At 44.6% G+C, this 25,916-nt stretch overlaps 1 protein-coding gene across 1 annotated transcript in view; it reads right to left on the bottom strand.

Annotated features, from left to right (window-relative positions):
• Window positions 1-17,440, bottom strand: part of SAMD5 (sterile alpha motif domain containing 5) — a 57,444-nt gene extending 40,004 nt beyond the window's left edge. Inside the window, exon 1 of the mRNA XM_038526297.1 lies at window positions 16,782-17,440. Within this exon, the coding sequence (XP_038382225.1) occupies window positions 16,782-17,228 (447 nt within the window). The 5' untranslated portion in view covers window positions 17,229-17,440. The remainder of the gene's footprint in view (window positions 1-16,781) is intronic.
• Window positions 17,441-25,916: the final 8,476 nt, after the last annotated feature.

Raw genomic sequence — 25,916 nt, 5'->3', positions numbered from 1 at the left:
TTTATTTTTTTTTTAAGATATTATTAGACAAGACACGCAGAGAGAGAGGCAGAGACATAGGCAGAGGGAGAAGCAGGCTTCCCTCAAGGAGCCCGATGTGGGACTTGATCCCAGGACCTGGGATCACAACCTGAGCCAAAGGCAGGCGCTCAACCACTGAGCCACCCAGGAGTCCCCCTCCAAACAAAGCAAGGTTTTAGGCAGAATGGCACAGTAATGATGATCACGGGCTCTGGGGGCAGCACACCAGGTTTCGAAAGAAGATGTGCTAATTGTGTGACTTTGGACAAGTTACGTAAGTGCTTTAGGCCTCATTTACTTCCTCTATAAAACAAGCATGACAAAAACATTACCACAGAGGCTTATAACAAGGGCTTAATGAAATACCAAGGTAAAGCACTCAACAAATAAGAAATATCGACCATGATCAGTTATTACTATTCTGCATATTTCTTTTTTTTTTTTTTTGTTATTCTGCATATTTCAAAGCTGTATGTCCTTACATTCTATCTAAAAGTTACCAACAGCAAGAAGTTCATCCTAACTTGTGGAAGTCTGACTGAAAAAGTAAATCTAGGTAGGATGGAAGATTACATTTTAGCTTTCTAAACTCCACAAGGAGAATGAGGGAGGAGGTTCACATAAGAAGAGAAGTCTCCTCCAGATGTGAGGGGTAGAATAAAAATATCTGGAACTAATGACCATATGATTGGATTAATAATAAATCTAAGTTTCACAATTAATGAAATGAAAGGACAATGAAAAAGTTTTCCTAATACGGATTGAGTTCACTACCCTAGGAGCTCTTAGCTCTTTCAGTTTTCCTGCTTCCAAAAGAACATCACTCTCCTTTGCTCACAGATCATTTTTATTATAATTTAGCATGATTATCCCAAAACAGTAATAATGAAGGTGACAAAGAATGTCATATTTACTGTCAGAGAGAGGGGCTGGCATGGTTCTGTAGTCAAAGCATGTTACTGTCCCGATATTTTAATAACCAATCAGAAAAAGATCAGAGGATTCAGTTCACCACCACTTTCAAGGTAAGTATACCAATATAAGGGGTCATATTAACAGAGATAAATACACCGGCCCAAATTGCTGTGCCAAGAAGTGGTAGTAAAAACTCTGATTTAAAATGACACAGCAATAAAACCCAAAGTTAATGCCACCAACCTAACTCCAAGTCTCTACTACCTCTGTAATGAAGTGGATCTCAAAAGAGTGAAATTACTTTGCATACCCTCTGGCACAGCTCTAATCTATAATGGGTGCAATATGCGTATCTTGAATTTTCTCTTATAGAAGCCTAATCAAGCCAGGGATATAGTGGCTTTGTGTGATCCCAGATAGCACCTAATACCCTCTTTCCTTTGGATGCCTTATAAATGACAGTGACTGGAGCACCAACCTTGGATGCAATTAACAGCTTATCAAATTATCAATTTTTTTCTTTCGCATTTAGGTAGAGCTACTTTTCACTTTAACAGGATACCAGGATACTGTACGAAGCAAGTCTTCAGATTGTGTGGCAGTTCTTTATGTAAAATGTTTTCTCTTCATAGGGATTATCTATAGCTCTATTACTTTCTGGCCATGACAATACTGCTACTACTTAATGCAGCAGTACTTTTGTCAATCAAGAATTTCCCAGAGGACCGTTTCATAACATAGCAGTGCTCCAGCCTCTGTTGATACATGGTTACTTTAAAGTGGCTACGTCATTATGCCTGACTGATGGCTGGCTTGGGAAGCACTGGGTGCATCCATTTCTGCAAACCCAGCTGAATTCAGCGCCTGATAGCGGTTATTTTCTCCAGAAACATAACATTCCCGTACCCTACTATTGACTCTTACCCTTCAATGACCTTTTTAAAAAGTCCTTCTCTTTGACCTGTCAAGGAATTTTTAAATGTAAATCAAGGGCTTGTTACAATATTTTTCATTGCATCTTCCAATTCTATCTTTGTTACACATTGAGCTGTTGTTTCCATGTAAAGTCAAAGATTCAAATTAAGATGAACTCCACATCAAGTTCTTTCTTGAGGGTTTTCAATTTAACATGTCATCTGGCAATCAGCCTTCATTTGTTTTTGTTCTACTAAAAGGTCTGGTTAAGGGGGAGGGTGGGAAGGGAGTAGGTGCCTTGTGGGGGTGTTGGGTGGCCAGTGAGTGGACAAAAGAGAAAACTCTTCAAAAACAACAAAATCAACGGGGATTCGAGTTAAAGCCCACCCTCCTCGGAGTCTCCGCCCTGTGGCTCAAACACAAAATATCTGCACAAGCCAGAAAACTAAGTAGATACCCACAACCCTGTGGCTGTGGCCTTTTGAGCTGCAAGGCTGGGTGCTAGACCCACCTCTCACCACTGTGAGGCCTCCTGTGCTTAGGGAGCCAGAGACCTCAACTTCCACCACAAAGTCCAGGGTAATAATGCATGACAATAACTGTCAGAGGTTACCAAGCTGAAGGTCAATGCCAAACACTGCTCACGAAAGAAAAGCTATGCAATGTAAATGAATGTCATCATAGCTGGGAGTAAGAGGACTTGATTCCTCCTCTCAAACTGGTTGCTTCAGAAGACATCGCTTCATTATTTATTTCATCTCTGTGATGCAAGGATGGTTTAAGGTCAGAAAATCTGTTAACGCAACACTGCATCGTGACATTAGGCCCAGTAAGAGAAGTGCTCTCAATTACTTTTAAGTTCTAAAGATATTTACTAGAATCGATACCCATTCCCAATAAAAATTCCCACAAAATTAGAAAAATGAACATGATTGTTTCACATCAAGAGGAGTAACTTAGATGAGAGCCAGTGGCAGAAAAACAGCAAAATACTTGCAGTGTTTCCACTAAAATTTGGAATAAGAGAAGAAAGACCTTGTAATTCCTGTAAAGCACGTGATACAACTATCAAGTGTGTTTGATTACACAGAACATTAGAGTTTTACCTTACATCATGTGCCACAATACATTTTAAATGCATAAGAGAGCAAAATGTAGAAAGGAAATAAACAAAAAAGAATAACGGAAGACATAAGTAAATATGAACTGATTTTGGACTAGAGAAAGGGATTTCTAAGGATGACGGTGATTACAAAACTAGAGATTAACTCTATTTCTCTCTTTTTTTAAAAAAAAAGGTAAAACCTAAAACGCAAATGATAAATTGAGCCAAATATTCTTGACAGTGATAGCAGGCAAACAGATTACGTCTGTTGTGGTGATTTAAAGAGCTTTTTGGACTTCTAAAAAGAACACTTAGCCTCAACAGAGTGGTGAGGATATGAACTAACAATGTAGGACAAGGCTTTCATAGTGAGAACTTCATCATCATAAGGTTAAGAAGTAGGAAATAAATCCATTTTATAGATGAGACAACTCAGGTTTAGAAAGATTAAATAACTTGTCCAAGTAAATGATAAAAAATAATTCAAATTCAATTCCACCTGAGCTTGTACCTTCTATATTCCTCCAGGCTGAAAGAAATTGCTAAAACTATTGATAAAGTAGAATACAGAAGAGTTTTAAAATTTGGTACATACGAAAAAAAAAAAAACCACAAAATTCTAAGATAAACCACATTCTGAGATAAATCTCTGCAACCTCTATGCAATTATGATTACTTTATTTAATACATAAAGAGCTCTTAAAAAGCAACTGGGAGTAGTCTGAGACCAACAGGCAAGTACCATGAATTGACAATACAGAATTAAAAATATTAAAAGCCACAAATACAAAGTTATGTAGCCCAGTAATCTAAGAAATCTAAATCAAAGAATGATTGAAATACTGTTTTTCTCAAACATGACATTTTCAAATGATAAAAAATTATAATAATCAATAATAATATGGCTAAGGTTTCAACCCAATAAGAAATGATTAGAAATTAAATTAGGATGCTAAACTAAGATAGACTACGTCTTAGTATTAAAATCATTTTTCGGGACACCTGGGTGGCTCAGCAGTTGAGCATCTGCCTCTTGGTCAGGGCGTGATCCTGGAGTCCCAGGATCGAGTCCCACATCAGGCTCCCAGCATGGAGCCTGTTTCTCCTCTGCCTGTGTCTCTGCCTCTGTGTCTTTCATGAATAAATAAATAAAATATTAAAAAATATTTTAAAATCATTTTTCAAATAATACCTGAGACATAGGAACTGCCTTCCCTTTATTCGTTCACAGTGGCCTAGGAGATTTGTGCACACGTACAAAACAAATATTCTTACATATAAATTATTTTTAAAGAAATACACTGCAGTATTAGAAATTGTAATGTAGACAATTTTAAACTTCTAGATCTGCTTCAATGTTCTCCAAGTTTCCTCAATTCCATATGAATAATTTTCCATCAGAAAAGTTTTGAAAACTTTAGGACAAACACGACTTATCCACTATCAGTAAGACTACCTTAAATCTGTAAAGTTGTTTTAGAATTTACAAAACAACCTAATAAGTATTATCCCATGTCACACCTACTACCACCCTGTGAGAGAGAGGCCAGCACCACTTTACAGAAGAAATGGCTTCTCTTAAACTAAAATGACCACACTTCTTTATGTCTTCCAGGGTAGGGCAGAGGACAGGCTTCACCCTAGTTGCAGGCAATTCTAAGGTCCCTAAACAAAATAAACTTTTTAATTATAAACATGCTCTACAGACAGTTCTAAACAACGTGAGTGGTAAAACACTCCTTCCTAAATATCTCTGGTCTAAGTGGTACTTGCTGCAGTTACTGCTGAGTTTTAATGGTATGTGCATTCACTTCCAATTAGCATCTTGTTATTACCTGTCCTTTTAATAAGCGCTGTGTTCTGCGTGAGTGTTACCAGACAACTCCTGGTTCTACAGTTGGCACCAACCCACGACTTGGTTTACAAGAGTCCTTTCCTAGAATAAGTTTGTAAAAGTTGTCTCATCTTTCTTACGGTATGAAGATATATTCCTTAACAGTAGGTTTGAAATAAACAATGATAGAAATATGATTCGGAAAACCAAAGAAACGAAACTTAAAGTACTTAATTCTATTATTTCTTTGTGACCACTCTGAGTTTTTGTGTTGAAAATTCAAAAACAGTAAGACAGCACAAACTGCAAAGTTTAATACCATAATTTGGTTAAGTACGAATTTTATGTCATAGATAAAATATGTTTACTAGGTTTGAATACTTTAAAATTAAAATGAATTCCTTGTTTAATTGTTAATTGCTTTAAAACGAAAGAAGAAATCAAGGAAAAAGTTACTGTGTATCATCCCATGATCGTGACTTACGATAATTCTCTCAAGTAGAAGTAGGGTACTAGAAAGTTGTATACTCTGACACCTCTAGTCTTGTTGTAAAGTTATAAGTTCTAGGGACAACATCTTAAAACTTGGAACCACCATTCGTTATGATTTGGGTAAACAAAAAATACATACCAATGTTTTCCTTATCTTTTGGACGTGTTCCAAATGATGTAGGTCTTATTCTGTTTGTATTTATGATTTTATGGAAACCTAACAGTCAGGTTTTTAGAGCTCATCAGACCATTTATTTCAATTAGCAGCAGTAATGAAATCTCTTTAAACTATTAGATGTCACTTAGTCCCTACATAAGACAGATTGTATCCTTAATGCTTTCTGGCATGATCCACAGTTATTTATCCTTAATAGTTTTTATATTGACTAAAAACGAGAATTTCCTTCCTATCCCTCCCAGGCCCCCCAAGTCCAAATCAGTGGGTGATCTGAAATATCATTTTTTCATAAAACTTAGAAAATAACTGTTAAAAACCTACCAACTCAAGTTCAGGCAGTAGTAATAATAAGCCAAGGCCTCGGTGCTTGTTCTAACCCTACACAGGCTGTAACCTTCAGAGGCTATACCCATCGTGGTTCCTGGGGTATTTTCCCTTGCTATGGGCAATGTTCTTCCAAATACCTCAGGATATCCTTATCTATTTCAAGGACCAGCCCTGGTCAAGTCCACGTCATCTGACTCACCTTACTTTAAGAAAATTCATCTCAAAAAATACTCTACTCCCAGTGAACTGGGACCAGAGCAATTATATAATCTAAAAAGAACATTTTTATCAAAAACTTAATCTTCTTTTTTTTTTTTTTTTTTTGTCATAACGTGCCTTAGACAACTACCTAAAAGCATACAAAGTTCATAAGGGCATTCTTAACACTGGTGTCCTTACCTTTAACATCTTCTTTGCCCTCAAGAATGAGAGGGGAAATGACAACTCTGACTTCTCTAAGATTTGAGAAGACAAGCATATAGCAGAGCTTTTCTAAGAACAGCAGGACAAGTAAAGGAAAAGCTATACGAACACTAGGAGAATATCCAAATCCAGATTAACCCTTCGAGGGCTGCATTTACTAATATCTATGCACGGTTTACTTAACTCCTCCCCTCTAAGGCCACAAGCACCTTTACACTAATTATCTATCAGAAGAGTCCCTGACTAGCGGCCTTGAGCTCTTTGCAACTATGTACGGAATTGACGTTCGTGTTTTACAAAGCTTTGTTGAGGCATTCCATACTTAAGACTTGGATACACAGAAAGAGCATATTTTTTTTTTAAATTTTTATTTATTTATGATAGTTACAGAGAGAGAGAGAGGCAGAGACACAGGCAGAGGGAGAAGCAGGCTCCATGCACCAGGAGCCTGACGTGGGATTTGATCCCGGGTCTCCAGGATCGCGCCCTGGGCCAAAGGCAGGCACCAAACCGCTGCGCCACCCAGGGATCCCGAAAGAGCATATTTTTAAAGGTTTCAAAAGTAGGAAAAGGATTATAAATATCATAAAATTTAAAACCATTTTAGAAGTCATACCAAGAAAAAAAATACTCATTTTGTTGTCAGATTCTGTCTTCTTTTTCATACTTTCTTGACTGTCACTACTCAAAATTGTCAGATTTCATTCTAAATCACTTTAGGTGTTTACCCCAAACCCGATCCACCTCAAGAGAATGAAGCCTTGCCACCACTGCTTATGTTCTAGTGTTCTGTAGGCCCTAGAGCTTCAGAAATGTTTTGAGTAACAGAAACGCTGTGATCTACCAAGTAACTGATTTGAAGATTATAACCTAATTTTGAAAGTCTAAATTCCAAAGTGCTTATATTTTTAAAAATTATTTTCATTATTGTATCCTCAGGCAAGATATGACTGGGCAACATTAGTAGTAAAAATCTGCCACTAATTACCAAATACCTCTCTTGTCAGGAACAAAACCTGAGCCAATGGACTTTTCTGTACAAAGCTGACGTAAGACCACTATAATGGAGGCCGGAATAAGCTGAGCAAGATTAGCTATGTCCTATTAGGATCTAACATAGGTGAGCACTCACCACGAGCCAGGCTATGCATCTGGCCAAGGCTATCTGCTCAGTGCCTCCATATGCACCAAGCAAGGCCACCAGTATACCTTCATTGTCCCACCTCCAGGAGGTGTATCAACTCTCCGGTCTATGTCATGATTTAGTTCACAGGGTTCTTGATCACCTTTGCCTTCCACTGGTCCATTACATTGATGAGATTATGCTGCTTGGACCTAGTGAACAAGTAGCAAGTACTCTAGACTTAAAGCTAAGAAATTTGCATATCAGAAGGCGAGACCTCTGACTCAAATTGAGGGGCCTTTTACCTCAATGGAATTTTCAGGAGCCCTGGGGTGGGGGGCAATATTGAGATATCCTTTCTTAAGTGAGGGTAAGTTGTTGCATCTGGTCCCTCCTAAAACCAAAAAAGAAGCACAACCCCTACATGGGACTCTTTGGACTTTGGAGGCAACCTATCCCTCACTGGGAGGTGCTACCCTAAACTATTTACCAAGACACTAGAAAAGCTACTAGTTTTGAGTTCAGCCCAGAACAAGAGAAGGCTCTGTTTCAGCTGTGCTGCCACTTGGGCCACTTGTTCCGACAGATACAGAGATGGCCTTTGGAGGTTTCGGTGGCCCCTACAGGTAAATCACAGTGCAGGCCCTTAGGATTTTGGAGGAAGATCCTAGGAACACCTTAACTCTGAACTTGTAGCTTTAAACTGTGCGAGAATCAGTTTCTGTTGTTTTATAGACCTACTCTGTGGTACTTTATGACAGCAGCCCTAGGGACCTGATAGAAATTATACCTCATCTAATCTCCACAAGAACCTTACATAAAGCAGTCGCTAGCACTGTCCACTTTTTGCAGGAGGCCGAGGTGACCCAGCACGGAGCAGAGCTGGGACCTGACCTCTGCAGTCTGGTTCTGAGCCTGAGCTCTCAACCACCGCAGCCCGGTGTGGGCAGAGAGGACCCCCGGCTGCACAGCGCTCTCCCCCCGGGTGAGCTCCAGAGCCACCCTCATGCACAGGAAGCGTGCTGGCCTCGTGTGAGAGCCTGGCCCCTTTCTGCCCACAGCACACTGCTGCTGAGCCCAGGTTTGGAGCGTGGGAAGAGCAAGTGACGGCTAGTGTGTGATTGGATGTCTGCCGGCGATGCCCACGAATACCTGGTATTTCACGATGATGGATTGATTTCGTTTCATGGCAGCCAGCCCACAAGCAGGGCCTAGACTTGCACGCCCCCGATGATGAGCACCTTCTGAAATTTTGCACTCCGGTCCTGGCTATGCTCCAGAAGTCTGCTTTTTGTTTTGTTTTGAAGATTTTATTTATTTGACAGAGATCACAAGTAGGGGGAGCGGCAGAGGGAGAGGGAGAAACACTCCCCATCGAGCAGGGAGCTGAGCTCAAGGTAGACACCGAATGGACTGAGCCCCCCACGTGCCCCCGAGGTCTGCTTTGTAAATGACCTGCCCAACTAGCATTTTTTTTAAAACATTTTATTTATTTATTTATGAGACACAGAGAGAAAGAGGCAGAGACATAGGCAGAGGGAGGAGAAGCAGGCTCCATGCAAGGAGCCCGATGCGGCACTCGAGCCCGGGAATCCAGGATCATGCCATGGGCCAAAGGCAGAGGCTCAACTGCTGAGCTACACAGGTGTCCCCCAACTAGCATTTTAATTCCCAGTTCCTCTTCGGTAGTACTTGACGAATAAACATACTTCGATTTTAAATGTCATCACTGATAATCTTCATTCATGTTTTGACTGAAGCTGATCTTTTTTTTTGACATTTGAAACAAACACAAACACAAAATTCACCAACCCTTGGCATTTGTGGAAACAACACTCAACTGTTTTGTTTGTTTCTTTCAAAAAGTAGACTGCCACATGCGGTACCTCATTTGTATGTGTCCAGGGTCTTGGAAGCTTGACTACCCTACTTTCTCCTACAAATGGACCTTGTGAGCTTGTTTGGAGGATCTAGCAGAGGAATACAGCTATTCGTATACCCTTGACCAAAGAATGGTCCTCCTCTACTGGGGAAGGTCACCCTCTTAGACCGAGTGCACAGCTTTGGGAGAGACGCACATGGAAGGGGTAAGGGGACACTCACCTTGCCTTCCAGATCAACTGAATCAACCCCGATGATCAATAGGGTGACAAATTGGGGATCCCTGGGTGGCTCAGCGGTTTGGCACCTGCCTTTGGCCCAGGGCACCTTCCTGGAGTCCCCGGATCAAGTCCCGCGTCGGGCTCCCGGCATGGAGCCTGCTTCTCCCTCTGCCTGTGTCTCTGCCTCTCTCTCTCTACATCTATTGTAACTAAATAAATAAAATCTTAAAAAAGAGAAATAGGGTGACAAATTGTGGAAGGAGCCTCGGTGTCCATCGCAAGATGAATGGATAAAGAAGAAGTGGTCTATGTATACAATGGAATATTACTCGGCCATCAGAAAGGGCGAATACCCACCATTTGCTTCGACGTGGATGGAACTGGTGGGTATTATGCTGAGTGAAGTTAAGTCAATCGGAAAAGAACAAACATTATATGGTCTCATTCATTTGGGGAATATAAAAAATAGTGAAAGGGAATAAAGGGGAAAGGAGAAAAAATGAGTGGGAAATATCAGAAAGGGAGACAGAGCATGAAAGACTCCTAACTGGGAAACAAACAAGGGGTGGTGGAAAGGAAGGTGGGTGGGGGGATGGGGTGACTGGGTGTTGGGCACCGAGGGGGCACTTGACGGGATGAGCACTGGATGTTATGCTATATGTTGGCAAATTGAACTCCAATAAAAAATATACAAAAAGAGACAAACAAGTGTCTGAAAAGAATGAACCAACAAGATAAAATGTCAGAGACAAACGTAAATTCCACAAGTTTACAATAACAGGAGCTGGAAAAACCTAGCCTGACAACGGCATGTGTAATAAATCTGTAGTATTTAGTTGTCTATAAGCTCAGGATGAACTACCTCTGAGACACAGCCTCCCGAGATAGCCATGATGGCATCAGGCTGATGCATATGAATGCAATATCTAGATCAGGGGAGGAGATCCCTTTTTCCTATTCTGTACTCTCAGAAGACAACTGGATTATGCTCTTGATTTACTAGGAGTAACTGGTTTTTTTTAGGAGTAATATCTAGTAGCAGTAATAATTTTTTATTTAGCATTTTATCATTTATAAGTTTTCTGTGTGCAATATTTTATTTGCCCTAAATAGAAACTTCACTTCCCTGCAAAAAAAAAAAAAAAGGGTGACAAACGTCACAGCCAGATCACCTTCACATTTCACATCCTACATTCAACTGTTATGTGGTACCACCACTGCACATCAGATACTGGGTTAGGCCCTGCACGTACACATCCATTGATTATAAGCAGGAACCGTGTCTATCTGGTTCACTGCAGTAACCCCAGGGCCTAGCTGTTGAAGAAGGTCAGGGAGGGAACGTGACCACCCAATGACCCAAGAGCTGGACTCCAGCCATCAGAGGCTCCTCGCCTCTTCCCCTGTTCTTGGAATGAATGCTACTCCCACTGTTCCCACATTGGGAGGACTTCAAGAACGCAGCCTTGAGAGAGGAACATGTCACTGAGATCATCTGAGTGATATACATGACTTTACCCTGTTAAAACCTCTATAGAAACCTTTACAATTCAGGCAGGCAGGTGCAGAGAGCTACTCACTGTGTAGCCTCCCAAGACAAGCCTCACATGTCAGGTCCCTTGCTCATCAAACCCGCCACCAATCTGGCCTGGTCCACCCGCTCTGGTCCTTCTCTCCCCTCTGTGTATGGGGGCCAGCTTCCAATTTCACCTAAGGGACTCTGAGGGTATGAACCAACACTGGTACAAGGTCCACGTGTCATGCTCCTTCAGCAGACAGATGGGCAGATAGATGGACAGCTGGCTGGCTAAGTCCACATGTTGGAAACTCTCTGGAAAGTAAACTATAAAGGAAAGTCATCTCCTCCCGGCCCTTTCCTTCCACCATGGTCCAATCAGGGACTAAACACAGAGAAGCCTAGAAGGATCTTCATTTGCCTAGGCAGAGGTTTCCTTGAGGATGTTGATTTGAGTTGGGAAAATTGAACTTCGCTGGCTTCCAATCTATCCCTGGTAACCCCATGGAGGCAGAGGAATGTGGGGGAGGGAGATCTGTTGTCATTTCAGCTCTGCCAGGACCCAAAGCAAAACTCCAAAGTTACCTTCCCTAACCTCTGTCTCTCTAAATACTTCTATATCCTCACCCTGGCCCTCACGCCACCTCTGTCTCCATATTCCTTCATCCCCAGCCGTGTCTCTGGAGCATCCATTAGCAGACCTACTACCCTGGGAGTTTTGTTACATAATTAAATTCACGGTGTTGAGGTGTGAATGAAGCCTAACGCCCTTACAGCATTATTTATTTATTTATTTATTTATTTATTTATTTATTTATTTATTTATTTTTAAATAAGTTTCTACTAACTCAGTTTTAACTGGTAATGTATGGCAGGCACATACGTTTCAAGTGAAGAAGTCGAGAAGCCTGCCCCATCTTCTCCGCCACCCCCCCCCACCCCCCCAATCCCCCACCCCCCCCCTCCACCCCCGGGGCCTGCTTTCCTCTCTTCCAGGCCTGCCGCCCAACAGAGACCCTTCGGAGCCCATGCCCTTCCCACCTGCCGCACCGCACTTCCTAGCGCTGCCAAACCACACACACAGGACTTGAGCAAATCTCAGGCAGAGCCTGCAACCTGCACCAGGTACACACTAATGATGATGGCACCTTCTACAGACGTGTAGTTACGTACATCCTATAAGAACTGCTGTGTGCGGTTTACGTTTAGGCACAGCCGTATGCACCAGGTCATAGCAACCAGTATTTATGAACACAGCCTTCTCCATAAACCTCTAAACCCTCCACTCCCCCCCCACACTAGTATCAGATGGTCAAACAGAGAAATGAGGACTCCTCCATGTGACCCCCACCTCGCCCATCCTTCCTCTGCTCTCTCACCCTGGAGAAGGCACCCCTCCCCCACTAGCAGCAAATCCACCTTCTCCTTCCAGTGCTTCAGGTACAATTCCCTCCCACTTCCTCCAAGACCTTGACCTGTGGGATGTCCCCTTTCTCGGGCTCCCTACCGCCAACACTTAGTCATGTTCCAGTTCCTCTCATCCTTAAAAAAAAAAAAAAAAAAAAAAACCACATAACTCCACAAAACCTTTCCCTTGCCTTAGTCTCCCGTCCCCTCCAGCTGTAGCCACAGTTGTCTTCTCAGCCAAACCTCATTAGAAAGTTGTCAGTGATACATCCAGACGGTGGAATGTGTTTCAGCGCTAAAGAGAAATGAGCTGTCAAGCCATGAGGTGACATGGGGGAACCTTAAATGCACACTGCTAAGTGAAAGAAGCTGATCCAAAAGAACTACATACCGGATGCTTCCAACTGTAGGATGTTCTAGAGAAAACTATCGAAACAGGAAAAAGATTAGTGGTTGCCAGGGGTTCTAGGGAGGAGGAACACGAGAGGATTTTTAAGGGAATGAAAATATTCTGTATGTTTATACCTGAAGGTAACATCTTTCTCCCCAAATGTGCTCTTCTTTTGAGTCCCTTACCTCGTCAGAGAATAGCATCATAATCATAACCCAGACATCTGCACGTCATCTCGACCTTTCTCCTTGCACCCCGGGCATCCACACTGTCATCCATTCCACCTCTCAGTTACCCCCACTGCTCCACCCCCACGGCCACACAGTCCAGGCCACCAGCAAATCCCTCCTGACTCTGCAACAACCTAGCTGTTCACCCTGCCCCTGGTCAGGATCCATCAACAGCCCCCCTCTCAAGATACACTCCAAATTCCTAAATATGAGTTCAAAGCCATCCAGGACCAGCCACTGCCTGTCTCTCCATCTCTTGCCTTTCCCTCCAGGCATTCTGTGCTTCAGCCAGACTTAATCCCCTTAAATTCCCGTTGCCCCATTGCATGCTCAATTCCCTGGGATCTTGGCCTTTGCACGTACTGTTCTGTCTAGAATATTCTTCCCCTTAGGATCCTGCTCTTCCTCAGTCCAAACCCTCCCAAACTTCAGTTCTCTGACCAAATGCCAAGTTCTAGAAAGCCTGCCCTGACCCACCTCCCTGCAAATGCAGTTGGATGCACCTGTCCATGGCATCATGTACTCCCCACCAGAGCAATCATCACACTTTAGCATTACTGTTCATTCCATTTTATGTCTTCCCTGCTTCACCTCAAGTTCCTGGAGGGCAGGGCTTCTGCAACTGGCCAAGCAGAGTAATCTAGAGCCTAGAGGCTGGAAGGGAAGCCAGGTGAAGTACTGAGATAGTATGTATACAGTTGTATCTAATCCCTACCCCATGAAAACATTGCCCATTCCACTAATCACAGCAGTCACAGAAGCTAAATACAGGACAGAAAAGGGACTCATCCAATCGCTTTTTGATTGCAAGCAGTGTTCTTTCCAAGCTCCTGTTTTCTAAAGCTGCAGACCTGCTTTGGAAAACAAAGAACTTACTTTGAACTTAGCTTTTAATTACTGTCTTTGGAAAGCAAAGCAAAACTTACCTTTTACTTACACTGTAATTCATCTAAGAAGGGAAGGTGGCAACAGCTGGTAAGATGAACCCAGAACAGCAGCACAGTACCCCAAACTTTAACTGTTCCTGAAGCAAATCCTAGAATCCTAAGGTCCTTTCTGGTGATTCTTGGGAAAATTCTTCAATTTACTTTCCTCTGTAAAGATTTGCTATTCCCGCCTTGACCATCCATGGTATAAACCTGCTTTCAAGCCATCTACTATTCTCGCCAAAATACAAAAACAAAACAAAACAAAAAAAACACCATCCACAAAAAAACCACAGGGATCAAGGATGCAAATGGCCATAAATGAAATGCGAGGCTCCCTCGAATAAGGAGAATCCCAAAAGCACTTAATGAACACCTGCTCATTCTGATCATGACACAGCCACGGAGCCTCGAGACACTATAATGTGGATCCTATTTTACAGAAAAGTCCTAGTGCTGTCTGCCCAGGAACAAGCTGCGTCAGAAGACAATTCTTAAATAATTTAAAACCCAAAACTGTAGAGGCAACGCACACAGAAGCAACAAATCCAGAATGACCAACGTGATCTGGCTCTACACACCTGCGTGCGTTAAAATTATGTTCCAGTTCTGACTGCAGGCTTTTCTTGTAACAAATATATAAAAGTACAGGAAAAGAACTTTTTTTACAGTTCAGTTTGTCATCTCTATTTTTTTGGCCCCCAGGCGGAGCGTCAGTGGAGGTACGAAAACACTTCTGCCCCCACTTTATTCTTTCATCAAGTCAAGAACCAGAATTAAATGTGTACGGAAAGCAAATGGGATGTACCTTCGTTACCAAACGTTGTTATGGGATTTATACAGGAGTTGGCGGAAAGAATCACGTAGACGGAAAATAAGCAGTATTATGACACAAGGTGAAATTTGCACTTGCTCAAATATTACACATTGATCTGGGCAGGAGGGTACAGTCTGAGGCCGACACCCACACATTTCATGTCCATACAAGAATCTTTCTCGGCTTCTAAGTTTGATATCTGTGCCTGTGTTAAGTACCAGGCCCAAACGTGACGCTTCCTGCACTCAGCTCTCCTCTCCAGCCCACCGTCGCCTCTGCCCTCTTGCCTGGACACAGCCCTGTTCCTGAAGGATAAGCAAGCCCTGGTGACACACCTTGTTCTCTGTATCTCCTCCTGCCCAGGCCTTGACCTGTGCCCTCACCCTGTGCCCACGCGCTCACATCTTCTCCACCCGCACCCAAGTCACTTCCCGCGATGTACATCACAGGGGTCGGGCCGCCTTGAGCTCCTGTGGCCTGCTATCTCCAGGAACGCACCTTCAGGGGTCCAACCCGTCTATCCACGCCAGCCTTAACTAACTCCACCTGCCTGGGAAAAGCACGCTTTCCTCTCTATTCCCCTGCCGGAGGCACACATCAGTAACCCAGAGCGGGTAACCGGAATATGTGCTTAATTTGAGGCCAACCGTCCTTCAGACCTGCCCTATTTATTTTCATAAGACACATTTATACTCCCAAGCAGGTTACCCAAATTGCCTCTCTCTCTCTTACAAGATAACATGCGGATAATATGAAACCCTTCATTTTCATCTATCTTACCCACTTTTTACCAAGTTTTTGCTTGCCTTTCCTTAAATCCGGACATTATGACCTTTACTTAAGAATATAAAGCAAATCAAGTGACGCAAAACTTTGAGATGATCCATGTTTCTGGGTTCGGGAGCTGTGGGGACAGCTGCCCCCCGACCCCCATCCCCAGCTGCAGCTTCTTTGCCACCGTTTCCCTCTGGGCTTCTCTATAGGATTTCCAGCTGGGAGGGAGGAGGGGGCTCCTTTCCCTGGGTAACAAGGAGCAGGCTTGGGGACTGCCTATACTGCCTACTTTTCCCTTTGAAGACAGGACCCTCTACCCGGATGCATCCAGAAACCCAAACTGGGCAGAGTCAGCTGGAGGGCGAGCTTTTGTATGAAAAGCAGACTTTCTGTTGCTTATTTATTCCTTGCCCAGGTCCGTAGTTCAGGCTTCCTCACAGAGCAGTTGCCATAACCCCTGGGCTCCTTCTGTGGCTTCCGCCCCAGGGAATTCCTCTCTGGCCACTGAACATCTCACTTCTTTGGGCTGTGCTCTCTGTTTCCAAACGTGAGTCGACTCAGACTTTCCAGAACTCACAGCTGTACCTGCTTCGTCTCATCTGGATTAACAGTAAACCCAACTGGTGCCCCAGCAAAGACCCGGGCAGGAGACCCTTACTGGCCCCATTATCTCCAGCGTCTTTAGCACTGATCACCTCCCTGCACTTAAGTCGAAGAAACTCCTCCCAAGTGGACATGGGATGTCCCCCCAGGATGTCCAGGTCAGTGGTTCACTTTCCAAATCTGCGGCAGGGCAGGGCAGGGATTCGACTCCAGGGAACTGAGAGCAACAGGGCGTGGATTTCTAGAGTTGGCCAATTTCCCTTTTGGAAGTTTCTCAGAAAGCCAGGGAAGAGAACAAGAAAAAAGAGAGCGGGGTGGTATTCCCCACCCGGGCCCCCTTCGGACCTGAACCCCGCTGGGCAGGGCATGTGGACCGGCCTCTGCTCGCGAGGCAGCGCCGCGCTCGGGTTCCCGGCAGGTGAGCTCGGGAGCCTAGGCGGGGGCTCGGTCCTGGTTTAGAACCGACACCTGGGAGTGGGGACCGCGTCTTGGCGACCGCAGGTGACACCAGCAAGCAAGGATTGAAGAGCGAATACAGAAGGGGCAGAGAAGAGGACCTCCGGTGCCCGAGGCACCCTTGCCCCCCGTGGTCGCTGGAAGGGGCGCGGCGCCTGGCCGTGCCCCCCGCGCCCCGCGCCCCCCGCGCCCCCGCGCCCCCCGCGCCCCGCGCGCCGCCGCTTACCTTGCGGGAGTACGGGGGCTTGCTCAGGTGGATGCCGTCGCGGACCAGCTTATCCCTGATCATGATCTTCAGCTTCAGTTTGGGGTAGCTCACCAGCTCCCTGCTGCGGGGGTCCCCGCGGGGGCCCGGGGCCGCGCCGCCGCACGGCTCCCCCCGGCGGCCGGAGGGCACGGCGACCGCGGGCGGCGGCGGCGGCGGCGGCGGCGGCGGCTGCGGCTCGAGCGTGAAGTAGAGGCCGGCGGCGGCGGCGTCCTGCTCCCGCAGCCGGCGCACGGCCTCCAGGATGCGGCGGCGGTGCGCGGGCGCCAGCACCCCGATGGCGTCCAGGTCCGGGTCCCCGATCTGCTTGCACACCTCCAGGTCGTCGTAGCCGTTATCCACGAAGGCCTCGGCGTACTGCGGGAGCTGCAGCGCTCTCAGCCACTCGTAAACTATGTTGGTGCACATGGTGGGACCGCAGCCCCGCCGCGGCACCAGTTCTCGGAACTTTGGAGCCTCTCCTCCTAGGGGACGGGGAATGGCCAAGTTTTCCGCGGAGAGGCCAGGCGAGGGCCGGCGCCCGGAGGCCCCGGGGAGCGCGAGGACGGAGAAGCGTAAGGGCGGCAAAGTGAATCCCCCGCAGCCGGGAGCTCGCAGGCGCCGGCGGCCGGCCGATCCGCTCCGCGCCGCCCCTGGATGCGCCGCCGCCGCCGCCGCCGCGGGGAGGGAGGGGGCGGGGAGGGGCGCGGCGGGCGGGGCGGGGGCGGGGGCGGGGCCGGCTCAGCCGCGGGACTCGCGCGGGTCAGCGGCGCGCGGGGCCGCCCCGGAGTGTGCTGGGCCGGGACCCGCCGGGAGCCGCGCGCCGCATGGTCCCCGCGAGCGCGAGTCGCTGCGGTCCTCGGGGCGGGGCGGGGCGGGGCGGGGGGGCTCCGGAGCCGCGGGGCTCAGGCGGCTACCTCGGGGCGCTCCGTGCGGCTCTCTCTAACCCGCTTTCCCCGGCCCGTGGAAGGAGGTCTGCGCGCGCCCTTCCTCCCCAGCCGCCCCGGCTTCGGCCCGCGAGGCCACTGCGAGGCCAGTGTCGGGGGGCGGCGGGGACCCGGGGCCCGGGGCGGGGGGGGGGAGGCGCGTCCGGCCCGCGCTGCCCGGGGCGCTCGAAGGAGCTGCTGCTGCTGCTGCTGCCCGGCTCTGCCTTCCCGGGCCCCCGAGTCTGCGAAAGTTGGGGACGGGGTCGTAGCTCCCGCCGCGCTGGGCGCGTTCCTCGCGGCCCCCTGCCCCGCCGGGCTCCGCCGTGGCGTCCGGGCCACCCCCGGGTTCCGCTCGAGCGCCGGGCGGCGGTGCAGGGTGGCTGCCGGCGCCCCGTCCTGGAGCCTGCGGAGCGGAGCTCGCCGCTGCCCGGGGTCGCGGGGACGCGGGGACGCCAGCCCGGCCGGGCCTCTGCGCGCGCGGCCCTGCCCTCCGGGGAGCGGAGTCGGTCGAGCTTCCCGGTCTTGCTCAGCGCCGGGGCGAACGCCTGGGCGTGGGGGCGCGGGCGGCAGGTGCACCAGACCCAGAGCCTCGCCTACATCTCCGTGTCATCCGACCGCGTCCCCTCTTCCCGGGGCTTAGAGAATTTGCGTCCAGGTACTTGGTGGAGCAAGTTCACGGTCCTCCCGGTCTTCGCAGAAGGGCGATTCAACTTCCCACCTGGGCTATTTCAGGACCTACGCCGGGCGCCGGTGGGGAGCGCCAGCCGCGAGCCCCGGACCTCGGAGACGGACGACTGGTGATTTCAGACTCGTTTCCAGAACTGCGCATTTGGCTTTTTTTTTTTTTTTTTGGCAAAGGGGCGGGGGGGGGTCCTCTTTCCCTAAATCAGAAGAGCTTAACCCCTTTAGGGACACAGGCCCCTTAAAGCACCAAACAACTGCTTTCACCCTTTTTTCCCCCCAGCAAAACACCCGACGCAGGGGCACCCAAAAATGTTCCCTACAATTTGGGGGGGTTGCAGAGGAAGGGTGTCTGGTTCCCAAGCTCAGGCACTAGCGGTTCCCACGTTAAGAACAGCGAGCTGCCTGGAAGAACCTGCCAGAAGGGAACCTGTTGCGGAGTGGGAGGGGATGGGCGCGAGGGGCGGTCGGGCTACCTGTGGGCCCCCGCCCCCGCCCCCCGCCGGGCCGTCAGGGCCACTCCTTCCCGAGCCCAAGCTCCGGGTGCGCTTCTCCTGGGCGCTGGGATGCTAGGAGCACCCAGCCCTCTCCGCCCGGCGCTGCCGCCGCCTCTCCCAGGCCAAAGCAGACTCACAGTGTCCCCTTGCGGTCGCGCAGGCGAATTTTAAGGCGTTGTCCAAATATTTTATTCACCGTAGGAAAGTGAGCTGAATCAAAGCTTTATAGTAGTTCCCTGCGCCCCTTTTAAATCACAAATGTTGCATCACGTTTATCTTTACACCCCGCCGCTCTTTCATAAGGACCTTAGACTTTTAGGAGGAAAATATTTCAGCAGCCTGATTTATGCTGCTGAAGACCTAGATTATAGGAGATACTTATTTGGAACTCACTGTATGTCAGGCATCTACCTATGGGTGCGTCTCCATGTCTCTAAGTAATATTATATCCAGTATCTTACAGAAGAAGAAATTGAGGAAGCAGAACACTAATCTGCTCCCCTACCCCCTCCCAGATGTCACTGTTCACGGTGGAGCAAGGGTTAGAACTCTGGAGGGATAAATTCAGCTCCTATCTCCTAGCTGCTAACCTTCCCAGGCACTCACTGTATGCTGGAGGAAGCAGTGGGACTGTTTGTAAGAAGGGAGTCCCTCTTTTGAGACTAGGAAGCTTAAAACTCCAGGACTTTATCATTGTGGGATTTTTCCTTTTTTAAAGATTTTATTTATTTATTTGACAGAGACAGAATGTGCACAAGCAGGGGGAGGGACAGAGGGAGAAGCAGTCTCCCCGCTGAGCAGGGAGACCAATGAGGGGCTTGATCCCAGGACCCTAGGATCAGGACCAGAGCAGGAGGCAGATCCTTACTTAACTGAATGAGCCACCCAGGAACCCCCGTTGCAGACTTTTTCTTTCCCACGTTGTGAGGAAAGTCCAACAGGGCTGCTTAGCAGTTCTTTGCTTGCTTATACACAGCCTTTCCCCTATGGGAGCTTAGACATTCACCTTGTCTCATTAATCCTCTGTGAAGGCAGCAGGTATTTTTATTTCCATTTTATAATTAGTGAAACTGGTTTAGGGGAAGATAAATGACTGGCCCAAGGTCATACAGTAAATCAGGACGGAGACAAGAACAAACCTGCAGCGTCAAACTGTCTCCCCAACAGGCAGCAGTGATTCTCCTTTATTTATGTGCAAAGTCACCATCCAATTAGGAAATAAAGCATTCTGGTGCTCTCTTTGGAAGGGATGCCTTTTATAAATTAATCAATTGTTAATCAGTCATAAATAAAACTTACTGTTACCTCTAGAGAAAACCTGCTCTCTGGAGACTTGTGAACTGTAGAGATGCTTTTTCTAGATATCCTACTTGTCTCCTACATTTGCTTACATCTTTTATGTGTGAACCCTCAGGCTTCTATCTTTCTACTGCTTGCCGTAGCATAGCGAACCTAAGCAGATTTAGTTCTGGAGGCTACGGCATGTAACTTCAAATGCGGAGATTTTATAGCCTAAGTGTGTCTCTACCCATGGCAAAGTCCAAAGTAAAACTGGCAGGAATGATTGGCTAACTTTAAGATTTGGAAATAGGATTTGAGAGGTAGGAGGCCCTTCAAGATTATTTCAAACATCCACATTTACTAACCTAAGTTCACACAGCTAGCTCGTGACAGAACCAGGGCAACAGCCAGATCCGTTTCCTCATCTGCTCCTTGCAATGTGCTATATTACTTCATTTTTTCTGTAAGTGCTTGGCTGCTGTCAAAATCATTCATTTACTCATCAAATGTTTATTCTGTAGGCATTCCAGTGCCAGTCACTGAGGTAGAAAAGAGAAGAGTTTTCTTCATGAATTGGAACTGGAGAAATTTCAGCATTTTAACTATGTAGAGAATAAATGGATAGGGATTTTTTAATGTATTAGTTCATGAATTAGGAAGATTACAAAGGTGATATTTTCTAATATCTTTAATTAATTATCCAAATTCTTTGAATCATAACATTAGCCAAAATCTGAAATTAAACTATATTTCACATCCAGACAAAAATGCACTTAAACAAAACAAGTGGCCATTATGCTCTTAGGCATAGCCTTAGAACAAATTAATTTACTCAACACACACTGTCAAGTACCTATAATTTTACAAGTACTTCTGAGTGGTATTGCTTTATTAGAGTTTTTTTTCTTACATAAAAATGTATGTAACATTTATCATTCTGTTTATTATTTAATATGTTTGGGACCAGATTTATTTATTTGTTCACTCATTTATTGCAGAAAGAACTTCTTGCCTAATGAAAATCAAGGAAAAGTAGGCTGTGAAAAAAGTTTCTTTTTAGGCACCATTTTAGAATTGTTTTGTACTGGTCATACCTCTGGCAAAATGCCTTACTGGTGCTCTCAGTTAATCAATGAATGATAATTATATTCAGGTTTTAAATTGTAAATATCAATAAACAGCTTTTCCACTTTGCTCCAACTCCATAACTTAAGGATATAGAGTGAAAAATAATTTGTTTTGAAATTTTCTTGGTGCCACATAAGGTTTCATAGCATTTTATTTCAAAGATAAATGTTCTCACACAGGGTGTGTAAAAATTAAATTCCATTAACATCTATTAAATGTCAGTCCCTAGGGTGTCTAGCCTTGTAAAAGTCAAGTATATATAATATTAATATCAAAATGCAGAATATGTTTCACCTCTCCCTAATTCTGAGCTAAAAAGCCTCTAGAAGGAACATATGCCATCGGGAGAAATGAGAACAATACACTTGAGTGATGTAACGGGCAATCTGTGCTCCAGTGGCTGGGAGAGAGGCGTTGGGTTGGCAACTACAGTAGCGGCAGGCTGGGTGGAGGCGTCTGTTAAAATGTCTGAGCTGTATACATTATACTTGTGTGTGACAACACATATATGCAAGAAGGAGAGACAAGGAGCAGTAGGGAGTCGCAGCAGGATACCATTAGATGATTCATTTCTATTATAACAGGACTTTCTTTAAGGAAGGAACAAAGGGTAAAAAAAAAAAAAAAAGATGTTCAAGAACTCAGAGACCAGAAGGTCACTAACAGAAAGCTAGCCAAACAAGATGCTAATAGTGATCTACAATAAAATGAGATTCATTCTTAAAAATTCTTATCCTCTTATCTCTGGTAATCCCCAAACGGTCTATTTTTTTTTAATGCACCCACAAAGAAGGGGAAAGTATTAGTCCAGTGTTTCCGAAGATAAAAATGATTGGTGGAGTATTTTGTTAAATAATAATAGGCAGCTCTTAGGACTCTCTCTCTTTTTTTTTTTAAATCTGTCAGCAAAATACCTTAAACTTAGGTTGTATAATCTCATACAAATGAAATTATATTGATGAAAGCTATTTCAGACAAGTGCAAGTTATTTATGTAATCACAACAATGAAATCCCTCAATTTATGACCAGGTGTACAAATTTAATAAATATTAGTTGTTCCCATCTAACAGTTGACTTCAATTCAGGAGTTAGGACAAACAATTTGATGCAGATTACTTCCTGAGGTCTATTTCGCTCCAGATGGCTTAGGGGGTTGTAGGTCATCTCTTTTGAAGCAAAGTAATTTCATGTTTTCTGTTTTGTTTTGTTTTGTTTTTGTAAATCTTTATTCCTTCTTATTTGATTTAAATTTGCTGTTGAGGGACACCTAGCTGGCTCAGTGGATATACCACAAGACTCTTGATCTTGGGGTTATGAATTTGAGCCCTATGTCAAATATAGAGATTACTGAAAAATAAAATATATTTTTTTTAATTTTGCAATTGGAAGATATATTCTAAAACTCTTAAATCCGTAACTTACAAGAAAGTGGCACATAATTAGAACTTCTTATCACTTTTCCAGCTTTGGAGATAGGTAGTGTGCATTGCAGTTTTGAAACTCTGACTTTTGAGACCACTTTTGACATACGTATGAAATCTCAGACTTTATGTGTCAACATAAAACCTGGGTGGAGCATCAGATCCTTAGAATAGCAAAGCCCCATTCCTAAAAGGATAGTTGACAAACCCAGGTGTAGTAGATGTCCTGACTACATCTTTAAAACCTTTCAGTTTATCAGTTTTACCAAAGTCTAGTTTCGGATTTTCTCTAGGGGTTGTTCAGCTATCTTATCTGAGTGAGCCCAGACCCTCTTGGATGGTCATGGTCTTGGCAGTATGCTCTTACCAAGGGTGTTCTGACTTCAGAGAGCTTGCTAGTGAAATGGGCAAGGAAAGGGGGTCTTCAGGAACCTGCCCAGAAAAAATATAAATTATACATTCTTTATATTGTACACCAGGACAAATTCAAGTTGAAGTTCACATTACCTAAGTTTTAAAAGAACTATTAACCAAGTATTGAATCTAAAAAAACAAAAAAAAAACAAAAATAACCCTCAGTATCATAATGTAGTAAGTCCAGGAAGTAGCTATTATCCCTAAAAGTTGAGGTAAACCAAGAAACGAGGTTGGGATTATGAGAATACAGACACTTGGAGGAGGAGCCCTGCTGAGCCGGGACCTAGAATCCTGAGAAACCTGTGCTGCTTGATTGGTTAGGAGAAAGGCAAGCTGCCTGATTGGTTATGAGAAAAGACCCTGTGAGCTAGAATCAGACCTTTGAGGAAAGAGGCACCCTCTCTCTGGTGCAGGTACACCAGGAGTTCAAAGGAGGCCCCACAGAGAAGAGGTTTCTGGGGTGGGTTGGTGACTGGCTGAAGCAGAAACCTCAGACAGGTTTCTAGGAGTTTAGAAAGTTAGAAACTGAATCCTACTCTTATTGGATGAAAAACTATTGTGGGGGACCCTGACAGGAAGACAGAACACAGCAGAAGACTGCAAGTCCTTCCTTCTTTTTCCTGCCTTGCAGTCTACTTTTAACCCACTGTTAACCAAAACTCAACAGGGAGCCTGCTGATACATCAGAAATGTGGTACACTGAGTCCCAGTGCCAGCATCTCAAAGTGCAGCATAAAATGGTAGGTGGAGAAATGAGAAAAAAATCATCAGCACAACCCCAATCGAGGGAGATTTGCAATATCCGGCAAATCTCATGTTTATTTACCCTTCAGTTTAGCAATCCTGCTTTTATGAATCTGTCCCCCAAATAATACTAGTGAAAAAAAATGTTCTTAATTAAGTATGGATAAGACCACCCATCACAGTACTATTTGTATTAGCTAAATACTGGAAGCAGTCCAAATGTCCAATCAATAAGGAACTGATGGAATAAGATATGGAAGAAGTTAACACAATGAAGTAGTTGGCAACTGTTAAAAGGAATGAAGACTATCTCCACCCACTAGCATGGAGTGATCTCCAGGATATCACTATTTGAAAAAAAAAAAAAAAAAAGGCAAGCTGGAGGAAGATGCTTACAGCATGCTCCTCTTTATTTAAGGAAGAGGAGTCATGAATATATGCCCTATAATTTTTGAAATGATTACCCAAAAAGAAATGGATGGAAATGGTGGAAGGGATGGGGACAGGACTTAGACTTTAAATAATTTTGTTTCATGGATTTGGCTGTGAAACCATGAAACATAAGCATAAAATAAAAATAAATTTTAAAATGTAATCTCCCCAAATTAGAAATAAAATGAAATTGGGGCGCCCAGGTGGCCCAGTGGTTAAGTGTCTGCCTGCAGCCCAGGGTGTGATCCTGGAGACCTGAGATCAAGTCCCACATCGGGCTCCCTGCATGGAGCCTGCTTCTCCGTCTGCCTCTCTCCCTGTGTCTCTCATGAATAAATAAAAATATATAAAAAAAAAGAAATAAAATGAAATTGTTTGTTTGTAGTAGCATAACTACATAGACAGGAGCTATCCAGGAGTCTTTTAAAAGTAGTAATTTGACCATACATGTCTGATGGGATTGCCCGGAGGAAAAAAGAAAAACAGCAACAGAGAGTAAACTGTTTTCAATTATGAGACTGTTGATGGTAGTATTTGAGTTATTACACAGAGATTATTATGTGTATAATGTGGCATAAATCAAATGAGTAATGTTGGTGTTGAGATCCAATATTTCTGGCACAACTGAAAGGAGACAGAGTTATCAGATCAATGAATTTTTTTTTAAAAAGAACTCTATAGTCCTAAATTTTAATCTACAATGTCAATATGAATTCATAATGTATTTTATCTTAAAAGAAAGGCAAAAAATCCCGCAAAAGAACAAAAACATTTCTTAGCTCTCCAAAATGTTTTTTTTTTTTAAATTGACTCTATAGTAATGAGATCTTAGCACCCAAACTCTGTTTCTCTAATACTGTTTCTCACTAAAAGGAACTATGATTCTTTAAAGAAATATCTGGAAAACAACAAAATAAAAACAAAAGGCAACAACAACAAGAAAGCCTGATTCCAGATTTAGGAAAGGAAATGATTCAGATTATCTGGAGAGTTTTTTCATACCAGAAGGGCAAAGTATCTGCCAAAGACTGCTAGACATGCCAAAGGACACAGGAACTAAGTGAAATAAGCTCCCATCAGACAAAGATGGAATAATTTGAGCATTATCAATCATGATCATAAGTGTAATGAATTGAAACTGATCAAATATGTTTAAATTCGTAAGTTCCTATGATATTTTAGTAAACCCCTAATTGGTAGCTTTTAGAGGATGTTAGAGAACCACTTCATTATTTTAAAAACTAGTACATAAAGGGAATGAATTTAGCACTTTTCCTTCTTTTCCTATAGGATCTGTACCTCAAGAAACAAAATAACTGATAGGGAGAAGTTTCTTCGTAGAGCATCCCAGCTTAGAAAATTTAGAATATTACTAATGTAACTACCAATAAAGTAAGGTATTTACCAGTGAATCTCAAAGGTTCCCTGAGACTCGTTCAGGGGCACCAAAATTCAGTATTATTTTCATGGCAATATGAAGACATTATTGGCCTTTTTCACTGTCTTAATATCTATATTGATGGTATCAAAAGTGACAGCAAAACTATTGATACCTCAGCACCCACCTATCATGGCAGTGGCACCAACTC

This window comes from Canis lupus, chromosome 1 (assembly GCF_011100685.1).
Source record: "Canis lupus familiaris isolate Mischka breed German Shepherd chromosome 1, alternate assembly UU_Cfam_GSD_1.0, whole genome shotgun sequence".
Lineage (NCBI taxonomy): Eukaryota > Metazoa > Chordata > Mammalia > Carnivora > Canidae > Canis > Canis lupus.
Note: the sequence above shows the minus strand (reverse complement) of the source record. Positions and strands in the feature narration are given on the sequence as shown.